Here is a 22,902-nt window from a genome sequence, read left to right on the forward strand (position 1 = left end):
AACCGGACAAGTGTTAGTGTCTTGCTGTGCTATGTGAAAATCCTTTGGTCCACTGTGCACTCTGAATGGATCTTTTGTTCATGCATGATTTTATTAGACACTAGAGGCCCAGTACACGAAACTCGTGCACAGGTGGGGTCCCTAGGCCTGGGTGGCAATCAGGACCAATCAGGTACCCTGCCTCCCCTCCTCCTTCCCTCGCCGCCTGCATCTGCCGCCACCCACCCCCAGTTCCATCCCAGCCTGGGACCCGGCCCTGATTGAGCGATCGGCCAACCGCCACCACAGCGGGTGGGTGGCAGGTCAATCAGGGCCTACCGGCTGCGGGGAGGGACCAGGAGGGTGGCCAGCAGGCCCCATCGACAATTGGGGCCTGTGGGCTGGGGACAGCTCCTGCGTTGAGCATCTGCCCCCTGGTGGTCAGTACACGGCATAGAAACCAGTCATTCTGGTCACTCTGGTCGTTCCATCCTAAAGGTTGCTTAGACTTTTATATACATAGACTAGAAGCCCAGCGCACAAAATCGCTCGGCTGTGCTCGCAGCCCTGCCCACCCGCACCAGCCGTTGGTCATCAGGGCAGTAGGGCCACAGGCCTTTTATAATATAGACGTATTAATCATTCAGAAAAATATTGGTTCTCTGAGTTATGCAGATCTTTTAACTGTTGCCAAAAATCAATAATGTTTAAAAAAATTAACCCTTTCCATCTCATTAGAAGAGTCTGCGTTATGGTATGGGAAGCTGTCAAACTCCTGGTAACAGACCCAAGTTTTTCAAAATTATAAATTTCTCTAGAACTCTCCAATTTTATCATTGGAGACAAATAATCAGCAGTTTTCCTTGAAGTGAGAGGATGACTTTGCTCAGTTTTCAGGAAATGTCCACCTAACACCCACGTCTGGCTAATCACAGTTTCCCGTCAGTCATTCTTTTCAATAGAAGTGGTGCTACATGGGGACAACTCACACAATCAAAGGAGATGACCATCATGCTTTGGCAGCTGAAGAGCTTTATGCATACTGGCATTTCATCACACGGAGTACTGAAAAGGACTAAGAATTAGTACAATCAATAATTCGGCACCATTGCCTTGCTTTGCACTAACACAGCAGTTGCCAACCTTTTGGACCTCACGGACCACCAGTGGTCTGCGGACCACCGGTTGGTGATCGCTGCACTAAAATATACTCCCTATTACTTTGCACCCTCATTGCAAATATCAACATAATACAAAAGGCAGATAATATCTTGGTATTATGAAAATAGTTCTGGCTTTGCAGAGGGTCTTAGGGACTCCAAACAGTCTGCAGACCACACTCAGAGAATTCCTGTACCGCATAAAGCCACAGAACAGATTCTGTGGAAGATTATTCAATGACAAAACTGTTCAAATAGAAATGACCAATAGAAAAGTGATCATATAAATTACAGAAGAGAATATTATGTTACTGTAAAAAAAACAATGAGATCAATATGTACTGACATAGAAAGATCTTCATGATATATTAAGTATAAAATTTGCTGCCGAAAATCATAGCATGATCTCATTTGTGTTAAAAAAAAAAAAAGAATATGTACAGATGAAAATGCAAAAGCAGGTAAATGCAGAAGAAATGACTAGAGAACCACATGTCATATATATGACAGAAGTTACCTTCTAGTAAAGGCTGGTAATGGCATGTGAGGAAACTGGACTGTGGGGACTTCCATGTTTTAAGTGCAGCTTGAATGCTTTACAAAGAAAATTCTTTCTTATATTATTAATGTAACAAACTTAGAAAAGAAGTAAATATAAAAAGTTATGGCAAATGTCATAAAAGGGGTTAACTGGTGGGACTATTGGTGATTTTTCTTTTTTTCGTTTTTCTAAAACAATCATACATATATTTCTTCATTAACAACAGTTATTTGTATTTACCAAAGTCAATTAAGGCTATATGATAAACTGCTTAAAGCTATATTAATTATGGTTTACCCAAATCAGAGTCAAGAGTATGCGTTTCAGATATTTAAGTTATATGCATGACATTAATAGATTTTAGAATCAAATTCTGACACCCTCAAAAAAATGTTATTAAGTAAATGAAGGCTTAAAATAGATTTATATATACTCTTCATAACATTCAGTATAAATAACATTTTTAAAGTTTATTACTTAAAAAATTATAGAAATATTGTAGAAAATGCAGTTTTTTAGTACAAATGGTGTCTTTTGTTATATTCTTTTCCCCTATTTACATGGAACCCAAAATGTTTCACTTTCACAGCTCTGGTCCATTTAACAACGTGTAGAGGAGTACTGTCTAAAGAGAGTAAGGCAATTTGTAAAATCACTGTTTTCCTCATGTACAAGACAGAATCTGGGTAATACAGGAATGTTTTACATCACACACATTATCACCACACAGCTGCTAATCTGTTATCTGTATCATATCACACAAATTACATTTTCCAGATATACTGCTGATATAAAATGATTAGAAAACTGGGCAATAACAATTCTTAAAGCAATCTTAAAGGAAACTCAGCATTCTATGTCGTACTCAGAAGACTCAATTTTATGGAAATTGCACAAGGCTGTTTTAAGATGCCAGCTGATTAGTGAATAGATGAATTTTACTTTGAGATTCAATAATTTTTAAGCTTACATATTATTTCCCACTCTTTTCAGAAATAAAATTCAGTACCTCTCTTATAATACAGCAAGACAAACATAATTCTTCTAGCAGCTGCCATTTTAACTAAAAAGACCCTTCTTTTTTGTTTTGGCCATTGATTTCTTGCTGGTAACAGCTAAAGTCTCATTTCCTTTGGCAAACCATTCAGGTAATTTTCTCTGTGGGGTTTTGGGTGAAGTCTATAAGAAAGGAACAGAAAAGGAATAACAGATTACTAAATATACAGCCATAAGCCTTCTCTTGCCAAATAAAACAAAATAGTGAAATCTATACAATTTATTTCTGGATCAAAAAGAGAGATACAAGATCACTATATCATTGCTTTAGGCAATTTACTTGCCATCCTGTGGTGTATGCTTAGACACTCAAGTACAGACACTCAACTCGGGAAGGAAAAAGCTAGGTATCATTTCAGGTCTACATCCCATAGTGTATGTGCTTTGGGGTGACCAAAATGGTTGTATGTGCTTTGGGGTGACCAAAATGGTGAATTTAATGCTCTGAGGAAGATATCCGCTTGGGTACGTGTGTGCACAAACATGTGTGCATGCACACACCGTTCTATTAGGCATCTGAAAAAGCACGTAACTTCTACACGTACAATGGTAGATGGAGTAAAATGGTTTAGTCACCTTCAGTCCCTTGCAGAGTTACTGAGACATAGAAGATACTCAAATAAATTTGCCAAATAAATTTAAAATTTTTTTCATTTCATAGACTTTTGAGAATCTGCTAAAAATCAGAGACCCACTTCTGAGGAAAAAAAAAAAGACAAACGTATCCATATACAGTACTTTGCACAATTTTAGGGGCCCGTGCACCGAATGAAGCCTCAGAACCCTAAAAATCCCTGAAGAAAATGGTTTTAAGAACCAAAGACAGTGACTGTGCACTAAACAACCCACACATGAACAAAATAAATGTTGTAAGTAGGTAAGTGTTCCATAAGGCTAAAATTGTATTAACTTGTGTTATCTTAGTTTGAGGACATGACAGAGAAATCATCCTACCATTGGTACACTGTGGAATCCGGCAGAGTTAGTTTAGTTATCAGAACTATTTGAAGAACTTTATGATATGGTGGCCTCATCTCAGTTATAATGTCTGCTAGCCAAAGGTACAAAAGTATGGCTTATTCCACTTAAAAAATGAAGACTATACCTATATATTGTACATTAATGGCTATTTTATTATGTTTTCTATGTTTAAAAATGGTTTCTAAATATTTAAGGATGGTGTGTGTGGGTGGGTGGGGGGGGGGGGAGTAAAAGATACTTGGCAAAAAAACTCTAAAGCCTATATTTAAAAAGGTAAAAAGTGCTCTGGCTAGTATGGCTCAATTGGTTGGAGTGTCATCCCATACACCAAAAGGCTGTGGATTCAATTCCCAGTCAGGACACATACCCAGATCTCAGATTCGAGCTCCAGTTGGGTAGTGTGAGGGAAGCAACTGATTGATGTTTCTCTCTCACATCAATGATTCTCTCTCTCTCCCTCTCCCTTTCTCTCTCTAAAAATCAATAAAGGTCATATCTTCAGGTGAGGATAAAATAAATAAGCCCTAACCGGTTTGGCTCGGTGGGTAGAGCGTCGGCCTGTGGACTGAAGGGTCCCAGGTTCGATTCCAGCCAAGGGCATGTACCTTGGTTGCGGGCACATCCCCAGTGGGGGGCGTGCAAGAGGCAGCTGATTGATGTTCCTCTCTCATTGATGTTTCTAACTCTCTATCCCTCTCCCTTCTGCTCTGTGAAAAATCAATAAAATATATTTTAAAATAAATAAGTAAAAATAAAAATAGTAAAATCTGTTAGCTGTTCCAACTTAATTAAAGAAATCAAGTATAGAAGAAAAAACTATTCACATTTTTGCAAAAGCTAAAAATAAAAAAAAGAGGAAAACCAAGATGGCGGCATAGGTAAACACCGGAGATTGCTGCCTCGTACAACCACTTCAAAAATAAAACTAAATGACGGAATGGACATCATCCAGAACCACAGGAAGGCTGGCTAAGTGGAAATTCTACAACTAGAAGGAAAGAGAAAAGCATACAGAGACTCAGAGGAGGTGTGGTGTGGAAGTAAAATACAGAGGTACAGAGGCGCATGCGGAGAGGGGTGGTGGCTGAGGACACGGTTGTCTTTTTCAATCAGGAGGGAGTATCAAGCTCTGAGCTCCAGTTCTGGGCGAGTCTCTGGGGACCCAGACTCATACGGGAGAAACTGGACTGTCTGGCATCAGTTGGAACTCGAGGGCAGCTTTCTCTCAGATGTGCTTGCAGCGACTGCCGGGACACTGAGAAGCAGGGCCCTTGAGGGCAGGACTGAGAGCAGCCATAACTGCTTGCTCCGCCCTGTTGATCCCCTGGGACCCCGCCCCACCCAAGCACTGCACAGAGGCTTTTGCATATGAAAGGCCTGGCCCTTTGCAATCTGATAATTACCTAACAAACTGCAGCTGGCCCAAGGCCCCAGGGCAACTTGCACTGTGTCACAGCCGGCTCCTGCTGGGTAGCCTTAGGCAAAGGCTAGATTGGCGCCTCCTTAGAGATCCAGGAGCCAGTGTGCCCCGTGGTCAGAGTGGGACCATCCAGATTGCAGCTCCTCCGATTCATAAAGGACACACTCAGGGGGCAGACTCAGCGAGCACCAAGGCCCCATTGAAGCAAGTCTTGCCCTGGAGGGGTGTCTCCAACACAGAAGTTCTCCCACTGCAGACACAGCTGATTCTCACAGCCAATTGGCCTGGAGGTCAATCCCTCCCAGTGATACCTTCAACAATCAAGGCTTAACTACAACAAGACTATGCACAAAGCCCACAAGGGGGTACACCAAGAGTATCTACCTCAGGTAATTGGGGAGGCTGAGCCACTGGGCCCTATAGGACACCTAGCACAGAAAGCCATGCTATCGACACAGTGAAGCATAAAAAAATGCAGAGACAAATAAATAGGACACAAATGACAGAAATGGAGGAAAGCAAACTACTAGATATAGAGTTCAAAAACACACTTTTAAGGTTAACCAACAATAAACTTAATGAGACCCTCAAGAAATCTAATGAGACCTTCGAGGTTGTGATAAAGGACCAACTAGAAATTAAGCATACACTGACTGAAATAAAGAATATTATACAGACTCCCAACAGCAGACTAGAGGATCGAAAGAATCAAGTCAAAGATCTGAAATATGAAGAAGCAAAAAACACCCAACTGGAAAAGCAAAATGAAAAAAGAATCCAAAAATACGAAGACAGTGTAAGGAGCCTCTGGGACAGCTTCAAGCGTACCAACATCCGAATTATAGGGGCGCCAGAAGATGAGAGAGACCAAGATATTGAAAACCTATTTGAAGAAATGACAGAAAACTTCCCCCACCTGGTGAAAGAAATAGACTTCCAAGTCCAGGAAGCACAGAGAACCCCAAACAAAAGGAAACCAAAGAGGACCACACCAAGACACATCATAATTAAAATGCCAAGAGCAAAAGACAAAGAGAGAATCTTAAAAGCAGCAAGAGAAAGAAAGTCAGTTACCTACAAGGGAGTACCCATACGACTGTCAGCTGATTTCTCAACAGAAACTTTGCAGGCCAGAAGGGAATGGCAAGAAATATTCAGTGATGAATACTAAGAACCTACAACCAAGATTACTTTATCCAGCAAAGCTATCATTCAGAATTGAAGGTCAGATAAAGAGCTTCACAGATAAGAAAAAGCTAAAGGAGTTCATCACCACTAAACCAGTATTATATGAAAGCTGAAAGGTATCCTTTAAGAAGAGGAAGAAGAAAAAGGTAAAGATACAAACTATGAACAACAAATACACATCTATCAATAAGTAAATCTAAAAATCAAGTGAATAAATAATCTGATGAACAGAATGAACTGGTGACTATAACAGAATCAGGGGCATAGAAAGGGAGTGGACTGACTATTCTTTGGGGGAAAGGGGTGTGGGGGATGTGGGAAGAGACTGAACAAAAATCGTGCACCTATGGATGAGGACAGTGGGGGGGTGAGGGCGGGGGTGGGTGGGAAATGGGTGGAGGGGAGCTATGGAGGGGAAAAAGAGGAACAACTGTAATAATCTGAACAGTAAAGACTTAATTTTTTTAAAAAAAATTAAAAATAAATAAATAAATAAAAGTAAAAAAAAAAAGAAGAAGCTGTTTAATATAGTACCTTTTCTCCTGAGCACTTATTTCCTCACAGGGAAGAGACAATCAGGAGAAGAGATTATTGATTTACTATAATGTTTGCCTTACAGATAATAAATATTAGGGATATAAAGTAGCACAGATAAAAGGCATTTGGGTAGACATAAAATTGGCACAGAAATATTTATTATTCCCAAAAGACCTTAATATCTACATCCCTTGTAGCCACAGACAACTAAAGTTGCTTACAATTAGAGTTAGGCCCCTGAGTGCATTTAGAAGAACAACAGCCGTAACTGGTTTGGCTCCATGGATAGAACGTTGGCCTATGGACTGAAGGGTCCCAGGTTTGATTCTGGTCAAGGGCACATGCCCGTGTTGCGGGCTTGATCCCCAGTAGGGGGCATGCAGGAAGCAGCCCATCAACGATTCTCTCTCATCAATGATGTTTCTATCTCTATCTCCCTCTCTCTTCCTCTCTGAAATCAATAAAAATATTGTTTAAAAAATAGAACAGTTAAGACAGCGGTTCTCAACCTGTGGGTCGTGACCCCTTTGGGGGTCAAAGGACCCTTTCACAGGGGTCACCTAAGACCATCGGAAAACACATATAAAATTACATATTGTTGCTGTAGCCGGATTAGCTCAGTGGATAGAGCGTTGGCCTGCGGACTCAAAGGTCCCAGGTTCGATTCCGGTCAAGGGCATGTACCTTGGTTGTGGGCACATCCTCACTAGGGAGTGTGCAGGAGGCAGCTGATCGATGTATCTCTCTCATCGATGTTTCTAACTCTCTATCCCTCTCCCCTCCTCTCTGTAAAAAATCAATAAAATATATTTAAAAAAATAAAAAATAAATAAATAAAATTACATATTGTTTTTGTGATTAATCACTATGCTTTAATTATGTTCAATTTGTAACAATGAAAATACACCCTGCATATCAGATATTTACATTACGATTCATAATAGTAGCAAAATTACAGTTATGAAGTAGCAACGAAAATAATTTTATGGTTGGGGTCACCACAACATGAGGAACTGTATTAAAGGGTCGCGGCATTAGGAAGGATGAGAACCACTGAGTTAAGATTATAACAAAGCCAAACACTAAAACATAGCATGAAATCTAGGAGGAAAAAACCTGAAGTCTTATTGTACCCAAATACCATGGGATAAGCAGGAACTTTGAACCCAGACAGAACTAGGTTAAGTTCTAATGGAGTCACTTGATAAATGAATGACCTTATGAATGTTCTTTAAGCCTCAATTACTTCACACAGAAAATGAGAATAACAGTACCTAACATTACTAGATTATTTGGAGAATTAAGTGAGAATAAATGCAAAACATCAAAACACATTCTGATTTATTCATGACACTCATTAATTGGTAGCTAATATATGAAGTCTTTTCTCTTCTGTAACATTTCTATAGAATATGATCTTCAGCATTTTTCCTATAAGCATAATAATAATTTCATTTCAGCGAGAAAAAGGGAAAGCTTACTTACACTGTGTGTATCTTTTGAGTCTCAACAATAAGTATCTGAGGAAATTTTAATTATGAAGTCTAGCTCACCTACCAGAAACAATGCCTGTCAGAGATGACTTCCTTCATCAGTAGAAGACTAAACTTCCCAGCAATCACAATAACATTTTAAGGTGACATTTACAGCTTCTTGATACTCTAAATTCTATTAACAAACTATTATCATTAAGTTGAGTATACAAAACATTAACTCATTTGCTGATTTTATGTGCACATATATAAGCAAATAGAGAAATATCTGTATTTGTATTTCATTTCATATAAAACAAAGATATATCTAAACATATCAGTTATCAAGCCTAATGTATTTTCACAAAAACTATTTCACTAATCAATGTTACCAGTAACTGAGAATCTATAAATAAATCTTCTATTTCTGGATCACTGGATGGCTGACTCCAAGACGTTAGTGCATTTCTGTGATTCTTCTCCTTCAGAGAACAATCACAGGATGTTTTCCATCAATCTTTAACATTTTTTAAAAATATATTTTATTGATTTTTCACAGAGAGTAAAGGAGAGAGACAGAGAGCTAGAAACATCGATCAGCTGCCTCCTGCACACCCGCCACTGGGGATGTGCCCACAACCAAGGTACATGCCCCGACCGGAATCGAACCCGGGACCCCTCAGTCTGCAGGCCGACGCTCTATCCACTGAGCCAAACCGGCCATGGCAATCTTTAACATTTTTATGGCATACAGAATATTTACAGCACGCACCATTTTCTTACAAAACACTATGCCTAACAAAGCAAAGCTGAAGAAAACTCTTATTGAAATACTTCCATTTGTGACAACATGGATGGGTCTTGGGAATATCATGCTAAGTGAAATAAGTCAGATGGAAAAAGTCAAGAACCATATAATTTCACTCATATATGGGATGCAAAACTGAAAGCAACAAATGAACAAACAAGACAAACAAAAACGCATGGACACAGACAACAGTATGGTGGTTCCAGAGGGACACAGGGAGGGATGTAATAACGGGTAAAGGGGGTCAAATATATGATGCTGGAAGGAGACTTAACTTTGGGTGGTGAAAACACAATACAATATACAGATGACGTATTATAGGATTGTACTCTTAAAACCTATATAATTTTATTAGCCAATGTCACCCCCAATAAATTTAATTTAAAAAGAAAATTATTATTCTGAGGTACTGAATTTTAACAATGATTGCAGTAATATTACTTATAAGGCATTTTTATGAGTATCTTAAAATAGTTTGCAAATAATATGGTATATTTTAATTTATAATGAAACTCAGTGGCAGGGCAGGAGATTCTCTCTCTTTTGGAAGTCAGGAAAAATAAGAAGGAAAAAAGCGATGCAGAAGGAGAGGGTGCTAGGAAGATGGTAGAAACAGCAGCATAGTTTTAAAATTTCTCTGAATCCCAGCACTAAATCAAATAGAACTAGATACGAAAAACAAAAATTCATCATCTACTTTTACAATAAAGAAAGCTGAAAGGTATCCCCGGGAAACTGAAGCTGTAAGCATGTGAAGACAAGCCATAGACCTGCCTGGTACAGCATCTGTATGGGAGGAAGCAGAGGCAAGCAGTGAGGTGCCTGAGCACAGGAGAACCCCAGTCTACTGGAAAGCATGACAGATGAGCAGAGAACAGCATCCGAAAGTGGGAGGGCTTTTGCAGGTGGCTGAAAGGGGCCCACGTAGCCCTTTGAGTGGCGACAGCAGCTGGCTCCTGAGAACTCTCCTGACCAGGCAAAGCTGCCTCCCAGGAGAAGGCCGCACTCACGGGAACTGCTGGGGTGAAATGAAAACCAAGCTTGACAGGCCTAGCAGAGGCACAGGGAGGAGAAAGCCTGGGGGGAAGTGGCAGAGGAGGGCGCCTCATAGCCAAGTTTCCACACTTGGAACATTACACAAGAACCACAGGCGGGATTGCTCTGTGCACCTGGACAAACTCTCCTGAACCATGCCTTCTTAGGAAAGTGCAGGAAAATTCATTTCACATGAAAATGAGCAACAGAAAAGTATCACGGTCAAATCCCAGACACCAGAAAGACTTTCTAAGACACAGAATAAAACTAACTTCTCAAAATGAGCTGAAAAAAATTAAGAAAATAATTCAAAACATGAAAGAACACCATAAATCAAAATCAGAAAAACTCAAAACTGAGTGAAGAAAAGCTTGAGAATTAGAAATGAGAAGTAAAATTTAAGAAAAGTTTCCTGAAATAAACAAAATCTTAAAAACTATCAGAAAACTTTCTGAAATAAAATATTTACATATTTAAAGAACCCACTGTGTACCTCTGTATATTAATTCACAGCTACCACATATCAAGACATAATCTTCCTCCTTAAAACATAGGCACAACTAGGCCTCTACCTTAACAACAATCACAATAGTTGTAAATCTAACAATGCACCAACTGATAAAAAAACTAAATCTTGTCCTGACATTATTCTCTTTCAGAAGCCTCAGAATTATAAGAAGAAATACACGAAGGGATACAACCAAGTCAGTAGAGACAATGAATGTTAATACATGAGATCCTGAAACTAGGACTCTGATAGACAGCACTGGAGTAGCTTTCCATAGCAGGAGGTAGATGAAAGAAAAAATACTTTGGCTGGCTCACTCACCTCTTAATCTACTTCCCAGCCCCCAAACCCTTGTTCCCCTAAATGGGAAAAAAAGGCTAAATCCATCCCCCCCAAAGTCTCCCCACTCTGTTCTTGGGAACTGATGTTATTTCAATAGAGGAAAAGCAAAATGCTGATGTGTGGTTAAAATAATACTTTATATAAATGTATTTCAATATTCAAGAAAAATTAAAAATTACACCTTTTTTCTGTATTGATAAGTAGAAGCTGGAAAAAAATAAGGTCTTAGGCACCTGGTATAGATTTCAGAAATAAAAGGCTGGCATAGAAGCCAAATTTCACTAATATCACCCAACATATACTTTCTTTAATGTCCTTCTTATAGCTAACTCAATTGTCAAAATAATGTAATGAATTCTAATAAATCAAATTTCATGAGGTTATCTGGAACAAAACTATAAACAAACCTAACTGAAGTACATCTACACTAATAAAAGAGAAACATGCAAATTGGTGTCACTGCGCTACACCCACCAGCCAATCAGAGTGACTATGCAAATTAACCCAACAAAGATGGTGGTTAATTTGCATACATGGGCACAGAGCGAAGACTGAAGGCTCTGGCCGGAGTGAAGACTGAAGACTGAAGAGGCTTGGCTTCTCGGCTGCAGCCGGACCAAAGGCCTGGGTCCCAGGTGCCGGAGGAAAACAGGTGCCAGCAGCCAGGGGAAGGAAGGCCTATTGCGCGAATCTTCGTGCAACAGGCTTCTAGTAGTTAAAGACCAGTTCTATTGAAAAAAGGAGTTTAACTGTTCGAAAGCCTATAATGATTACGTTAGAACTAAAATGGAGCTCTTAATTCTCCAATATAAATATTAGTAACCACCTACAACCATGCTGAATTTATCATCTAGGAACTAAAATAATTTTTAGTTAATTATTAGTTTTCACAAACACATATGGAGTCTTGTAATTTTTGACCTGGAAGATACTGAAGGCCAAATTTTCAAATGTACTAGCATACCATCATTTAATAGTCACATTGCCGAAGAATAGTATTTTTCTCACACCAGACACAGAAATAATTTTCAAAGTGTTTTTTTAAATAGAATGTGCCACCTAAAATAATACTAAATTCATGGTCTTTCTCTGATCTTGCAAAAAGTGCACTGGCATATGCTCAGGACCAGGAACCATGATTACCCTGTACCTGAGCTGATGAATGAGAGAATGAAACACACACCAGTTTGGGAGGCATTTATACTAGAATTTGCTTTCATTTTCATTAATCACATAAACTGTCATATACTTAAAGACAGTATTAATTACCTATAAAAGATAGGTAATTTCCAGGCTATATGAGGTAGAGAAAAAAATTAAAGCTAATACTCTACACAATAAGCTAAAATGACAGACTATATTCACCTTTTGTCATGTAAAAAATCACTTTTCTCAGTTCAGAGTGATGAAAAGCAACGGAAATATAGCACACAGATTTAAAAAGTAACCTTATATCAGAATTTATGACAGTTTAAAAAATAGCATTCAAGTGTTAGAATATGCAAATTGAACAGACATTTTATGAAAATTCTTCATATAATTAACACCTTGGTAGCAGGGCCTACTTCTTCCTTGCTTCTCTTAGGACTTGAACAGCTCGCTTCGGAGTTGGGAAAACATCTCTTTTTGTTGGAATCACATGAAGGTTGGCATAACAGTCTGTTGTCACAATCTTTTTCCAGGATTTCAATTGCCATATGGATAAGGTACGTGTCAATGTTTTCAGGAACAAACATTCTAATGAGTTTAATTTTATTCAACTCTGTAAAGGATGAAAAAAATAAGACTTAAAAATATAATACACAGAACATTTTCAAAAACCCATGAGCTGGAAATGGTGAAATATTTTGGAGGAAATAAAGGAAGAGGGTGGCCAAAGAAAATGTTCCTCTTTCAATGCCGCCAGTCCTACAGAACAGAAGTGGGGCAAAATGTGTCCCTTACTCCTGCACCACCTACACCCTTTACCTACACGATCCAAAATCAGGTCAGTGTCGTGGATGCTGCGTAAATTATGTTCCACACTGTCTGGGAATCAAGGCCACCATTCCCAGAATTGTTTCTAAAGGAATGACATACACTTCAAATTCCAAATATCAAGTTAATGTGTTGAAAATAGTTTATTCTTAAAATAGAAGCTAACCATACCTGTAAATAAGATGCCAGTAAAATGATCCTTTCAATGGATTTGGTAGCATAACAAAACATGTGAATTATTTAAAATGCATATTAGTAACTAAATTAGTTTCCTGGAAAAGGTGTATCTTCTTTTCAGAATCAAAGGATTTTTAATTTTTGTAATTCAACAGAACTGATTCAGACTGTGTCAGTCTCTTTACACCTTTACAAATTATGTAGCCATGCCTTTCAGACCACTATTAATGTTTCAAGTACTTCCTTCCAACATCACATTCCTCTGCAATTCTCCAGCTTAGAAACTACTATTCCCTCCTCTTCCTGTGATTTAAAAAACTGGTATCACACATTTCTGACACCCAATTCAAATTAACAGCCAGACACCAAGTATTTTTAAATGACACTCTGAAAAGGTGATCTTTAAATTACTAGTTTGCAGGTTTATATTCTCCTTCCTTCCAAAGTTCTTATCTTGCTACTCCAAGACAGGACTTCCCAAATAAAACTGCAGATTAAAAAAAAAAAAAAGTCAGGAAGAGAAGGTAACACAGCTAATACATATTAGGATAGTGGTCTAATTATTTGGCTTATACCAGTGGTCGGCAAACTGCGGCTCTTCCACAAAATACCACATGTGGGTGCGCACCTACAGTGCGATTGAAACTTCGTGGCCACACTCAAGGGGCCAAAGAGCCGCATGTGGCTCGCGAGCCGCAGTTTGCCGACCACTGGCTTATACTGTTTCTAACTTTATTCTAACTTTAAAGCTTTAAAATGTAAAACTGATGCTAATCACAACCTTGGAAATATAAGATTACCTCTAAATGTAAAAAAAATCTGCAATGTGACTATCATATCTATCAACCAAACTAAAATTTTATTTGTCCCTTGGTCATATCATGCTAATACCACTGAAATTCTGCCAATCTTACTACTTCATCATTTTTAAAATCATCATCTTTTGTATTTATCTATCATAATTTACTTAGAGTTCTCTTCCATTTGTTTTCAATTTTTCTTTGGAAAAAAAAAGTTCGGATGAACATTATATTACAAATATCTTTCCAACTTTCTAGATTCTCAGAAGAGGGGTCGCTAGTTCAAAAGTTGTAATCTTTGATATATATTGCCAAACTACCTCTGTTACTCTGTTGTCGATACCAAACTACTAGCCAGTTACTGAGCACCTGGAATATGGCTAATATGGCTGAGGAACTCAAATTTTTAATTTTAAGTAATTCTAATGCAAGTATGCAGCCCTCAAGTGTCATAAGAAAGCAACTCATCAATGACTGATTTCTCTGGTCAGAAGCATGGAATCTTATTTTACAATGATGAGAAACTGTTATTTTATGACCTTTTCATTAAAAGCTTGATTGAAAGCCAAAAATTAAATTTAAAACTGATACTTTTAAATATGTTTGGAAATAAATTGGGTACCTTCATTTACTTTATTCAAATATGAATTTTATCAAAGCTTTATACAGACTAAGTATTTCAAATTAAAATTTAGCATCAGAATTGAGATATATTATGAATATAAAATACCTACCTGATTTCAGAGGCTTAGTACAAAACAACCTCATTAACAATTTTTATATTCATTATATGTTGAAATGACAGCATTTTTTATATGTTGGGTTAATTAAATCATATTAAAATTAATTACATCTGTTTATTTTTACTTTTTAAATGTGGCTACCAGAAAATTTTAAATTACATATTTGGCTCATGTTACATTTCTTTTTGGAATAGTGCTACTCTAGAAAAACCATTTAAATTTTCCAATACCCTAGCCAACTAATACACTACATTGTACTAAATTAATTTTCTTCTGTGGATATTTAAATATTGAATAAACATGCCTGCATTTCACTTAGAAAAAAAGGAACTTCTACCACTTGCAACAGCATGGATGTACCTGGACAGCATTATGCTAAGTGAAATAAGTCAGCCAGAGAAAGATAAATATCACATGATCTCACTCATTTGTGGAATATAATGAACAACATAAACTGATGAACAAAAACAGATCCAGAGACAGAGAAGCATCGATCAGACTGTCAAACCTCAGAGGGAAGGCAGGGGAGGGTGGGGGGAAGGGGGAGAGATCAACCAAAGGACTGTATGCATGCATATAAGCATAACCAATGGCCACAGACACTAGGGGGGTGAGGGCATGAGCAGTGATTGCGGGGGGAGGGGAGGGCGGTAATGGGAGGATAAGGACACATATGTAATACCTTAATAAAGAATTTTTAAAAAAGCTATTAGATCATGAAAACAATAAATAAATATTGAATAAACAAACTATACTAGCACATCCTTAGTCTCATCATACTATAAATGTAAAATATAGAAACCAATTTTGGGGGATACAGCGACACATCTTGTATGATCATATCACCATTAGCTAAATGAATTATTTTAAAAAGAAAAAATAAGGTATTTTATTTCATTTGGAACTATTCCTAAAATAAGAATGTCTCTTTTTTCATAAAATATATTGATATATAAACATTTGCCTACGGTATTAAACTATTAGTGATTTAATAAATTACAGGTGTTATACTGTACTTAGAATATAATTTCAAGATATAATTAGAAAATTTATATATTTACCTACATATTTCTTATAAGTACTCTTTATATTTTTATCTTAAAGTCATCCTACAATATACATATGTCAATAAGTGGCATCTAGCTGTAAAGATGCATGTTATTCTGCCCTAACTTTCCAAGCATATAAGTGTTAAAAATATCTACTGGAGAGTGAAATAATAAGCACTGGCTGCACTCCTTCGTTGCTTTAGAAGAGATCATATTACCCCTACTTTTGTTGCAGGTCCCTGGGAAGCCAGCCCTAATTTCCAAGCACATGCACATAAAAAACAGGAGAATGAAATTATTCAAAATACTATCCAGGTACCTCATTAAATGTCTTGCTTAATTTATTATTAAGCATAGTTAGAATCTCAACTCCATAAAAGCAGCAGCTTAAAATTATATAAACATGATAAAATTCAAAGAATAACAAGGTACAGAATTCATTTACAATATTAAATTAGGACAAAAATCTACATAGCAAATTAGACAGAATTTGTCAATTCTGTCTACTCTATTAAAAATACTCTATTTTTAGGTACAAGATTATACCATAATAAAATATAGAAAATTCTCAATTCAGGATTGTATAAAATTTAAATGCCAATCAAACTTGTTCATTAAAATACCAAATTATAAAATATAGCTACAATTAAATAAAAGATCAAAATAACATCTCTGAATCATTAATATACTATGTATATCCTCATTTCTTATCATTTATGACACATTTTTTCCAATAAAAGAACAAATAGTTTTTATCAAGGAAAAATAAGATTTCAAAAGCAAAATCTCACATCGATAAATTGTATCCTACAGGCTATAAAAGTACAATCAAAGGAAATAAAATTTAGAGCTCATGGTTCTTGCAATCTCAACTTTGGCTTTGGCAGTAAACTACAATAATATGCTTTTTCATATTATATGTACAACCTACATATGGTATATTGACAGAAAAATGAAACGTGTTCAAAAGTATTCTACATTGGTCTTTGGAATTTCAATTTAATATTTATCTGAATGAAAATTTATTTGCAATAAGTATACAATGGTAAAGACAAATGTTTTAACTACTGTTATAGTCACTAATGATTACAAACATTTTTCTCATATCCCTAATATTTGTTGAATCAGGATGTGCAATTATAGAGAATTTTCCATGTTTATATATCTGCTGGATTTTAGTATTTCTTAATTTTAAAAGTGATAACATAAGCAAATTAAAATTTTTAAACTCAGAATGTAGAGGGTACTACATAGAAGATATTTAAAGATACTAGGTATAGCCCTAACCGGTTTGGCTCAGTGGATAGAGCATCATCCTGCAGACTGAAGGGTCCCAGGTTCAATTCCGGCCAAGGGCATGTGCCTTGGATGCCGGCACATCCCCAGTGGGGGGGCGTGCAGGAGGCAGCTGATCAATGTTTCTCTCTCGTTGATGTTTCTAACTCTCTATCCCTCTCCCTTCCTCTCTGTAAAAAATCAATAAAATATATATTTTTAAAAAGAAATAAAGATACTAGGTATATAAATATAGTAAACCCTATATAATTAAGTATATTTATTTTACTCATCAATTAGAGGATTATAAACCCAAATCCTCTACCAGGATTTAAAAAACTGCATATTTCTTTCTTTTAAAGAGTTGGCGGCACAACTTTGACATGATCTAGTAAAAATGAAAGCTTGCTCTGTCATTAACCTTGACGTGAATTTAAAACAATTTACAGTCCTCTAGGCCTCAAATTCCTATCTTTGAAACAGGATGCCAGTAGGAAAATGAAAATATAATGATTTCCAATTTCCTTTCCAAATAAAAAATTCAACAACTTTACAACTATATGATTTAGAAAGCAAATTAGCATCTCCCTCTATTCTTCTCCATAGCCAAATAAAGTAGATGTTGCCAATATTTGACTGAATAATAATCTTAAATCTCCCATTTTCCCGTCCATAGTTTTGAAACTTCCCTTCTGGTATACCTATTCACTTCGTTATTTTTTTTAATTAGCTTCTAAAATAATAGAGTATTAAAGTAATTACAAAGGTTATATTTAAGAAGCCACCATATCTTGCCATCTACTTCTTCATCATGATATTCCCCATTACTGCTTATAATACCTAATACAATGTAAATGCTATGTAAATAGTTAGTATACTGTGTTGTTTAGGGATCAACTTTCTGGATTTTTTTTTTCAAATACTTTCGATCCACAGTTAGTAGAATCCATGGGTGTAAACCTGAGGATCCAGAGGGCTAACTACTTACCAAGTGCCAGAGCATTCTGCGTAGTATCTAATTATTTCTCACAACTCTGTAACAAAGGCATATTCTCCCTCCCTGTTTAAGAGAGGAGGAAACTGAGGCTTGGGGAGACTGGGTAATTTGCCCAAAGTATCATAGCTCCTTTGCTCTTACTAACTAGGCCAGTGGTTCTCAACCTTGGCTGCACATTAGAATCACCTGGGAATCTTTTTAAAATCCTGATTTCTGGGCCTCATCCTCCGGAAATTCTGTTTCTTTGTTACTAATGTTGTGGCCTCACTCCATACCAAAGTCACAGTGAAGTCCCACTGACTGCAATGATTAGAACGGCTGCTTAAGTGAAACCAATGACAAGGAAGCAGAAAGATTTAGGGAAAAACTAGGAGTAAGTCTTGGGGAATGAATATAGAAAAAACTGGGTATCTTCCCCCAAGTGAAGAGGTAGAAATCAGGAAAGAATGAAAGTGCTCTGTTTCAGGATTGGTGTGTAAGTTGTCATCTGAAGCTGAAAAGAAAAACATAAATTTCTCTGACTCAGGCTTTCCCCTGAGTGATAATGGGAAGAAAGACTGTTTTTCTAACACAATAAAAAACCTTACAAAAGTAAAGTTTCCATAGTAGCATGAAGAGCTGATGCTAAACTGAAAAATATTAGTGGATTGCGTGTTTACTTCATCTGGGTTCAATGACTCAAGTCATTAAGGCTGCAGACCAGGGTGGTGGTGATCACCTGAGTTGATGGGAGGGTTTCGGATAACATCAGTAATAATCTTCTGAACCTCTGGAGTCAGGCCTGCTCGCTCCATATCGACTGGGTAGCCAGCTTTCACCGCCTGGGATAAGTGTATGCCAACTGCTGCAAGAGGCATAATCCTGTTCTCAGCTACACTCTTCTAGAGAAACAGCAGCGAAACAACCAGTCAGTTTTTTAAAGTTTCCACTGTACTGTATGAAAACAAAATGTCCAAAACCTTCGGGTAATAAATGTTCACTGAGAAATAAACAATGTACTCAACCTTCACTTTGTAATAATCAATTTCTTTAAAACTACCTACATTAGAGAACTCCAAGATTCTACTTTTTACAATTATTATACTGAATACAACATAATCATCCAGCATTAGCTAAGAAATCAATCCTCATCTCTCCACAGTTATTCACTTTAAAACCTATTAGCGGCAGAGAGTACTATGTTAAGTCTAAAAGCTGCCACAACCTTTGAAAATATAGTAAACTGTAATCCAATGTTCTATATACTTGAAATAATATATCATGTGCCTAGAATTGAATTAAACAATTGTGTTAAAATTGAGGATACTGTTACATATTTCTGTAGCTTTTATACAACTGTAGCTCCAAATTCATTTAAGATTATGTATGAGATATAATATTCTTTTAAACACTCCAAGAGTTTAGTCACTCGGCTCTAAATTAATTCGTAATACTCTCTTTTAATACAACCTGAAAGTCTGAATTTGGATTGGATTTGTGTAAATGTTGACACTTCATAGAAAAGAGCCTTTAAAGCAATAATTTCATCCTTCAAAGGTAGGTTTTAAATTACTTTCATTAAATGTCTACCCTTTCCTACTAGACAGTGTACACCATGTGTGCATATCAGGGTTACTTGATACCAGGCATCAAATTACCTAAAACTAATTGCATTATTGCTCCTGATTAATTAGTCCTTAGGCATGTTTAATTTTATAGTTAACTGGCAAGACCGTCTCAGACTCCTGGGAGGTAGAGATAATTACACCATGATATTACACAATAATATACAACCAAATAACAGCAAAAGACATAAATGAAGATATGCAATTCTTCACATTTTTAACCATGACTGTGTAATATAATACATAAAACCTCATATCATGGATGAGTATTAGCATGCACTTTACTCAGAAAATTTGAAGGCTATACTAAATTTTCTTAGAAACTATATTCAGTTATACCACACATATATGGTCAAATTATGCAATATAAGTATATTTAACATGTACATTTAAGTTACTACTTAAGAGGCAGAACTTTATTTCTATTTATCATTTATCTATTTATCTATTTATCATTTCTATTTATCATGTAATTTGTTTCAAAAATAGTACACTGGAATTATTTGGTTTCCTTTGGAATGGATTCTGTACTTTTAATTAAGGAATCTGACTCAAATTAGAACATCTATTAAGTAATTAAGACAAGCTATGAATTATTTATTCTTATTTCTATTAGACCTTAACCAGTATAAAAAGTGTGTAATGTGGCCTAGTGGATGAAGACACAGAAGAGAAAAACCAGGCATTGGACTAATCAATTTATGGTCAGAGAGAATAGGAATTCAAATTAGTAAAACTTAGCTGGAAGCCTCATTCTATCTTTATTCCACTAAGGTAAACTCTCTATTTTGGACAGAATGAGGCAAAAGTAGGTTTATAGTTACTCATATGGAAAATAATACAATAATTATATAATAATACAAAACTAAACTCTGTTTCATGTACTCACAACCATAAGTCTACTTTTCCCACACTATATATTTAAAAAATACTCAACAGTCTTAAGGATTTATGCCAGAACAGTGAAGAAATATTAAACGTGGTTATTTTTCACAGTAGATTTTTTTCAAAGAGCATCAGGCTTGGTTAAAAAATAGAACAGAGCCAAAACCAGTTTGGCTCAGTGGATGGAGCGTCAGCCTGCGGACTGAAAGGTCCCAGGTTCGATTCCGGTCAAGGGCATGTACCTGGGTTGCGGGCATATCCCCAGTAGGGGGTGTGCAGGAGGCAGCTGACCGATGTTTCTCTCTCATTGATGTTTCTAACTCTCTATCTCTCTCCCTTCCTCTCTGTAAAAAATCAATATAATATATTTAAAAAAATAGAACAGAACTAAAGGATATAGAGTGAACAGCAAGTATGGTGTATATACAAGTATGTACATATTTATGTTTGTTCTTCACATTGCTCTGCATATTCCTTTTTTTTAACTTAATGTGTCTTGGAGGTTATTTCTTATCAATACATATGCTGACAGTTTCTAAACTATTAACCCAATTTTTAAAAAACAGTCTTACAATATGGCTGCTCTAATATCCCTGAGCTATAAATGTGTTTATCAGTACCTCGGATATAATCTCTATAAGATAATCATGGTCAACCTATACTTGCTGTTTTTACTCAACTGACAGAAGTAGGCTTAGCAAAAAGAAGATGGCATTCTACTCTAAAATTAAATACACAATGAAACAATGTAAAATATTATAGGATTAGAAGAAATGTACCCCAAGTCACAACTTTAATACTGAAAAGTTGATAAAACGTGTTTAGATAAATTAAAAAATTCCCTCTAATATGAATGTAACACTTACCAAAGACATCTTCTTTTCTTGGAATAAAGAATACGTGATGGCTGTAGACGGTGGGAGGGAGCATTCTTTGTCTTTTGCCACCAGGCTTTTCTTCTGTTCTTCTTGAGGATTTGTACTTGAAAAGAGATCTGCCTACAAAAGTTTAAAAGCAGCACAAATGGTGAATAATAATATCAACATAATAATAGAAAGGATATCAATATGATCAGTAGGCCTTAGGGGGTAAAAATAACACAATTAAAACCTCCAAGGAAGAGGAAAAAATTCCCTTTTTATGAGGAGCTCAAAAAAGGTGTTTTGTGTTACTTTTTACATATTAATTTTAAAAGGAAAAATAAAGCTAGAAGGAATCAAGTGTTTGTAATAATAAATGTGGCTATAGAACTAGAAATCCCTAGTCTTTCCTTTAACCAATAAGAGGAAAGAAAAAATGAACTATAATGTAGACCATTCTGCCTTAAATATTAAGTCCCCAAGCCCCCTAGAAGTGAATGTTAAATGAATAAATAAAAATAATTAATATTCAAATGTAGGAACTATAACCACAAATTCTGCTAACATATCTTAAAGAAAATTTCTCATTAACTACATACAGTACATTTAGTTAAGAAAAATACATACAAACTGTGGCTCTTGAAGCATTATGTAAATTCTTAAATATGATTCATTAAGACATTTTTTTTAAAAAAAGGGAGAAAGTGTTAAAAAAATAAAATTAATGAAGAAATACTAGGATTTTTTTAAAGCCTGAAGAAAGTAAAGGCCAAGTAATAGTTATGATAGAATTAGTACATGAAATAGGATTCACATCGATATAACAATAGTTTTCCTCCAAAATGCCAACTTTACCTTCTAAAAATGTAAGAACCAATACTAGATTAAAATAATTAAATCCAACAGAACTTGGCTTACTGTAACCCACACTAGTCCCTTGCTATCCTAAACAAAAATGGAGTCTGCAGCTTAGTTCACAGACACCTGGGACAACTGCAGCTTGGTGAACAGAGAAGCCAGACAACACCGAAGACCTAAGGTCTCCAGGTTGTTTCCAGGCACCGCTAGGCTTTCAAAGAACACATCACATATTTTATTAAATGAAATTAAAGTGTTTCCATCTGAGACCTTAACACGGTCAGAATCGGCCTTAAGTTTCTAGGAATGACTAAAATCAAACTCCATTAGCCAGATTCTTCAGGATTACAGTGTAAACTATACCTGCAGGCAACCATGGGATACCCCTATACCAAGGTCTTAGAAATGTGATCACTGGGCGTTATACTGGCAAATACATAAAGATGTTAAGATATATGGAACAAAATCATGCCACCATCTGTAAATGTGTGACTAAAAGTGTTTGGGAACATCAGCAAATTCATATGAGAGTAATAATCTCAAGAAGATAGGGCTAGAATGTGATTCTAGTAAGCAAAATATCTAATCAAATCATGCTCTATGTAGATAAAAGACTATGTGAACAGAGAACAATCAATTATGAAAACATA

At 36.3% G+C, this 22,902-nt stretch overlaps 1 protein-coding gene across 3 annotated transcripts in view; it reads right to left on the reverse strand.

Annotated features, from left to right (window-relative positions):
- Positions 1-991: 991 nt before the first annotated feature.
- Positions 992-22,902, reverse strand: part of WRN (WRN RecQ like helicase) — a 133,868-nt gene continuing 111,957 nt past the window's right edge. Inside the window, exons 31-35 of one of the 3 annotated variants that reach the window (XM_059685471.1) lie at positions 21,401-21,532; positions 18,764-18,926; positions 12,575-12,789; positions 8,727-8,816; positions 992-2,859 (exon numbers count right to left, since the gene is read on the reverse strand). In XM_059685471.1, coding sequence (XP_059541454.1) covers positions 2,740-2,859; positions 8,727-8,816; positions 12,575-12,789; positions 18,764-18,926; positions 21,401-21,532 — 720 coding nt within the window. In that variant the 3' untranslated portion in view covers positions 992-2,739. Of the gene's footprint in view, positions 2,860-8,726; positions 8,817-12,574; positions 12,790-18,763; positions 18,927-21,400; positions 21,533-22,902 lie in introns of those variants that run through there. The other 2 variants (XM_059685472.1, XM_059685473.1) reach the window with 2 other exon arrangements.

Source organism: Myotis daubentonii, chromosome 2 (assembly GCF_963259705.1).
Source record: "Myotis daubentonii chromosome 2, mMyoDau2.1, whole genome shotgun sequence".
Lineage (NCBI taxonomy): Eukaryota > Metazoa > Chordata > Mammalia > Chiroptera > Vespertilionidae > Myotis > Myotis daubentonii.